General features: G+C 44.0%; 1 protein-coding gene across 1 annotated transcript in view; it reads right to left on the reverse strand.

The window, feature by feature from the left end:
- Window positions 1-3673, reverse strand: part of T265_06164 (hypothetical protein) — a gene marked incomplete at both ends in the record, with an annotated part of 31940 nt that extends 28267 nt beyond the window's left edge. Inside the window, 2 exons of the mRNA XM_009171357.1 lie at window positions 787-1045; window positions 3577-3673. Of these exons, the coding sequence (XP_009169621.1) occupies window positions 787-1045; window positions 3577-3601 (284 nt within the window). The remainder of the gene's footprint in view (window positions 1-786; window positions 1046-3576) is intronic.
- Window positions 3674-5920: the final 2247 nt, after the last annotated feature.

The following is a 5920-nucleotide window of genomic DNA, read 5'->3' on the forward strand; positions in this document are numbered from 1 at the left end:
CCTCTTCGAACATGAGAACGATGTCGTCTGCATATTCCAGATCGACAAGGTTTTCTTCACAGGCTATTTGAACACCAGGGTTTTGGAGACCCTCTAGCGTTCGTCTCATTATTTCATCGATCACAAAGTTAAAAGCTGCAACTCTGGATTTATGATAGTATCTTTCTGCTTAAGGTTGAAATGCTGGTTAACAATTCATAATAAATGCGGAAGTTTCAGCTCTGAAGAATAGCAAATCACTTGTCATATCCGAAACGCTGTCAGCCAATTTAGCCAATAGCAGCTCACTGATTATAACCTTAGCAGAAAACAGGAAAGTGTTCAACAAAAGAACATACTAATGAAACACAAATTTCTAAGTGAACGTTAGCTTAATAGTGTACTCTGACAAATAACTGCTTGAAGTCGCTACTTGAAATCCTGTCCTCGTGCTTACAACATAGTCTTAACAATATGACCAGCAATAGAACGCACGCGTTCCCTGTAAAGTACGTCGAAAAAGCAACGAGGAAAGGCGACAGTCGCGCATAAGATTATGGTGTGAAATAGAAAACCGGCAAACTGTGGCTGATTGAGCTCTGAGCAGTACTACACAAGAGTACTACAGCTGAACAATTTGTTTTTCAGTTCCACATAAAAGGCGGGGAAACAGGATTTCTGCCGAAGGACATCAGGTTGAGAACTGAATGTATACTGCATTACGTGCGAATAGAAAATATGATGTAGTTTTTAACACGGTTCACGTCGACAACACTACCAAATGGATGAACAAGGCAGACAACTTACTCTCTATAGCATGCGGATAAATACAACGCAGACTGTCCGGAGGTACGATGATATTGGCGTTGTGACATCAGTTCTGGAACACGCTCGTGCAAAAGATTGATAAACCACTCGATGTGTTCCTCTTTACTCTTCTTTCCAAAGGTCACGACTACATCGCAGTCCGTAGCGGGGATGGTGGACATGCGACGCCATCGTTGCGTGCGTGAGATTACATTACGTCCAGTTTCTGTGACGCGCTTTTGCAGATCAATGATCTTTTCTAGCACGAGAAAACGGGCAGGGCAATAACCAGTTAAAAAACAAGTACAAACGAGCGACTGACGAGAAAGAAGATTCTAACTGTTGGTACAAATGCCCCAAATGTCAGTTTCGCCTAGTTCAAGTGCAACTCCAGGAAACTAAGTATTAGGGGATGGAAAAATATGCACTGTTTAGATTGGGTATCACATGAAAATGTGAGATAAAAACAGCAAAAGGATAATCTAATGGTCGCTTTTCACCCGGTTTAAAAAGCCGGTGAGGCCAGCTGCTGTTTTCTTGATGTCTCGAAAGGAGTCCGTGTCAAGCTTAACATATTTTATTAGGTAGAGCTGTGATGGTTGGCTTAGGATGGCACCAAAACTATTCTCCAGAGTTGACGTTACCTTTATAGATATCATTTAGTTTTGACGTTAAAGTTCAAGGCTAAATGGAGCGTACGTCAAGCTAATCAACCATCATCTAATGTCTATTGGCAGAATCGATGACGTCTAAACAGGTTCCTTCGTTGCACCGTGAAGCGTGCAATGAAAACTGGGCTTCTAGAATTCACAGTTAAGGACAAAGTTTGAGGATTATTTCACTAATTAAAGTTACCCATAGACTGAATATAAACGGTAACTTGGGTATACGCTGGACTGCAAGCAGGTCGATCATAAACAGTTGTATAAAGTGGAGACGATTTCAAACTTTAGTAACAAGGCACTGTTGTCGGCTAACCAAAGCAGCACGGAAAGTGGATACCAACAACCACACACTGCATTGTTGTGTGTGATTGTTGAGGACTGAATTGTTGAGGATTAGTTGTCCTCCACACTGGGGGCGAGATGGCCCAAGTGGTTAGAGCGCAAATTTACTGACCGGAAGGTCCGTGGTTCGAATCCGACCTCCGCCACTCGACTTCCCCTGTCTAGGCTTGGGCAACCTGGCAGTATCCCAGCCCTCGTGCTTCCTTCGGGTGGCATGGCAGCTAGGCACCGGAAGGGCGCTACAGCTGAACGCTAGTGAGGCACACTGCTGCAAATAGCAGTGGCTAAGATCCGTCCTCATTAAAAACAAAGACTATCATTCCAACACTGTGAAGTGAATAAGATGTAAAGGATAGGGATGGCCTTTGATCAACAATCATATCTTAACCAAGATCGTATTAAATCGGTATCAATACGATCAACGTGCCGTCGGCCGAACACATCTACTGTGCGCCGGATAATGTTTTGCACCAATACAGTCAACCCGAATTGCTTGCTTGCATGGCTACTACGCAAAGAGGCTTAGCGACACTGACGCCCCGCATCTCTGTTGCCCAGCCAGTGGTTTGAAGTCACGCGTTTAGAGCCATCCTTGCATTTGACACATCGATTGTCAAGAATTTTCACGGTCAATTTTTTGAGTAGATACAACAGGACAACAGAGTCCAAAGGCACTAGTTCCAGGTGTGCTTTCCAAATGATTTAGTGGCAATTGATGAACTACACACCATCTTACGAAATAGTGCTAGCCCAACAGATATCGGCTGATTGACTCAAGTGGAGAACTGTGGAGAACAGTCGGGTCCAACAAAATTCATTCGATGGAAGGGAAACTGTATAAGTACATAGTGGAAGGGTGCCATTTCACTAAATGTTGGAAAAAGAGTCCCACAAAAATGTGAGAGGTGTTGTATACTCCTTCGCTAAAACCATGCCCAAAATTACCGATATAGTTCAAGGACACAAGGACCTGTCCTTTGGTCCTGTTTTAGGACCTGGTATAAAGATACGAGCACTTTTGTTTTAAATGTATCCTACGGCATATTCAATGCGGGAAACTAAATAGAGTCTAAGGAGGGCATACCCCAAATCAAAACAGCAGGCTGCTTGTACATTTATATACTGAGCCATGCAGCATCAAAAAGGACACAACTTTGCGGTACCGGACGGTACAAGATAGTTATCCGCTGACGCTGTCGGATTTTCTTCTCATTTAGGTTCTGCATGCCTACGTTAATCGGCGAAATGTAAGACAACCGAAAATTACCTGCGATACCCAGTATTAGTGTTGCCTACTTCCACGACTTTCCCCGAAAATCCACAGTACGCGTTTATCTCCACAAACCCAAATTCTGCAAAAGCCCTCGCCTCGTGGAAAATTCTGGTGTTCGGTGATAGTGGTTAATTAGATGTACACCAAACCTTAGTCGGGGACATATAATGAAGTATGTGTATACCGAAGGTCAAACCGGATCAACTCTCACATAAAGGTTTAATGCCATGGTTGATGAGCAAGTCAGCTGTTTTGAGTTCGGATACAACAAAATGGACAGGTATGGAGAACATGAATAGGCTGACGTTCTGAAATTCCTTCGACACAGTGACAGGCCTGTATTCTGTCTACAAAGAAAGCCGGAGTGCGTTGCAATAAAACTGGGGAGAGTTCGATGGAATAAATAGCAGTTATAGCTAAATTGGCAGTAGTGGTAAGAACAAATGGATGATGGACTGAAACATGTTGAGCAGAGTTCGAGCCCATTAATAATTACAAATCGGGACTTACTCTGACAGTCAATTAAAAAAGCCATACCATTGCAAAGCCAGACGAGACGATCGAAAGAAAACGCGGAGATCCAACTGTACGGTCAACAGTAGGACTGAAATAGGATAGAAACATTGTGTTATCGGATATTGTTATTATCGGATACGCACGATCGCAACAGTGTTGTTCACTGGTCTAAGGAGCTGACGAACACTCCGTGCAAGTAGTCGTAGCCGGAGACACATTGACTATCTGGTATGAACGAAAACGCATGGTGTGGTAAGGTCGGCCAAAAATCCATAAGTTTATTAATGGGGATATCGGCTTTGATAACGGAGGAGTTTCCGAAACGCTTAGAGGTGAACCTTAGTTGTTGCGCTTTATGGAACTCTCCCAAATAAAATAACCTGAGAAATACATGCAGGTCGATTCCAATCGACTGAATGAAATATATATATATAACCATGTTTAAGGTGACTGGCAGCTGCAGACAGACCTGTTTACGTCCGCCCACCGATCTTAATCCTTCAAGTCCACATAGACGCTACATGTGGTGCATACAGCACCACATTCGACTCTGCATAAACCGTCTGTGACCACCAATATCTACGGAATATTTCCCGCGCTTGGTGGGAACACCAGATCAGTAATGCTGAAGTACATCGGGTGGTCTGCGGGAAAAAACTCATCCATGATAGATGGGCTTATCACACTCCATAGGTTGCGCTGGCTTGGCCACGTGCTCCGTATGCCAGTCGACCGAATTCCTCGAAGCGGTCCTTTCGCACAATCACGCCAAGGGTGGAAACAAGCCAGGGGAGGTAAAGCAGTGAATTGACAACGAAGTATGAAAGCCAGTACCAGCAAACCCAGCTAAAATGGTCACTACGGTACACATCAGAGGTTAGCGACATTGCAGACATGTCCCAGTCGCCCACGATGGCGCTCGCGCAGCCAAACTGTTGCCTTCATTACATAGACTCACTCTCGATCTCCCCAATAAAAGTCCCCTGAAAACCCTGTATCTGCGCATCAATTATATCAGCTACAGTTTCCAATGCGCAGCTATCTACTCAACCTCTCCAAACAATCGATGAACGAAACCGTGGCAGCTGGAACCACTATACGGCAAGTACGGCAGTGAAGCATCGGTGTTGAACACTGATGTCATGCTGTCGATGATGATGATGATGAAGTATGACGTTTTACAGCTGTTGATAATGATTATAATGATGGAATGTGATGGGAAGTAATTATGATCTGTTACCAACCGTTGTGCAGTCTGTTTCCGGCAATGTTTCAATGTGTTTCAATAATGTGCGATTTAAAGGAATTTTCTACCTTATATATTGCTCAGACCTGAATGAGCTCGGTCATGACGGGATATATCAGTTGAATCTCTTTTGTGTTCTTCTACGGTCTGTGTGTGACAGCGTGCATCTCACACAGGTATTTTTCAAATGGTCTTGGGCATTGTTCTAAATCCCAAATAGCAAATCTGTCTTCAGATCAAAACGCCCTGCACCTTATGCGGTTGTTGCATCTGTGGACATTGAACCTGATCGTCTCCAGACTTCAAGTGTTATCCAGCTTGTCAACTGCTCTTCGCGGGTAGCTCCCATTGTTGTGGTGGAGAGGACTAACAGGATGACCAAGATTTCAATGCTGGACTCAATTCAAATCAGTATCATCTCCGAGTCCCAGAAGACCTGTTCACCAAACTCAATGTTAGCACTTGTTTACTAGACTAGATCCGGCTGGTGCCCCATCTACAAATCGAAGTTGCAAATGGCTACCGTGCGATACCTAACCTAAATGTGCCAAAAAACTTATCCGCAGGAGCGCTTTTTGGGCAAAATTCAGTTTACCCATAGCTGTGATACACCCATCATCCAACGGAAATGCAAGAGAGGAATACATAAATGAGGCTACAGTTCAACCGCCATCACGTTGCTATTCATAGCACCTGTAAGTCCGGTGATTCGTTTTTGGCTAAGGACCATCTGAACAAGACTCATGGTTAGATCAAGCACCGTATGGTTAGCTTCATCTAGGAAGTCGGTGTACATTTTTCCATGTAGGTCCGTCGCACTGGACACGCTGCCCCAGCTACATCAGATAATTCGATTCCACCAGATACACTGTTAGATACTTTTGAGTACCCTCCACACATGTCTCCTGTAACAAACGGAAAAACCCAAGTCCAAATCCATATGCACACGAAGACGATGGATCAGCTGTAACCCAAAACTACTTGCACAAATGCAGGTAAATTCACAGCTAAAAACCTTCATACGTTTTAAAAAGTGAGGTGTTGGGACGGTTAGGTCATAATGAACAATTCAACCGCAGCCGGTCCCGAACA

The sequence above is a fragment of the Opisthorchis viverrini genome (assembly GCF_000715545.1).
Source record: "Opisthorchis viverrini unplaced genomic scaffold opera_v5_122, whole genome shotgun sequence".
Taxonomy (NCBI): Eukaryota; Metazoa; Platyhelminthes; class Trematoda; order Opisthorchiida; family Opisthorchiidae; genus Opisthorchis; species Opisthorchis viverrini.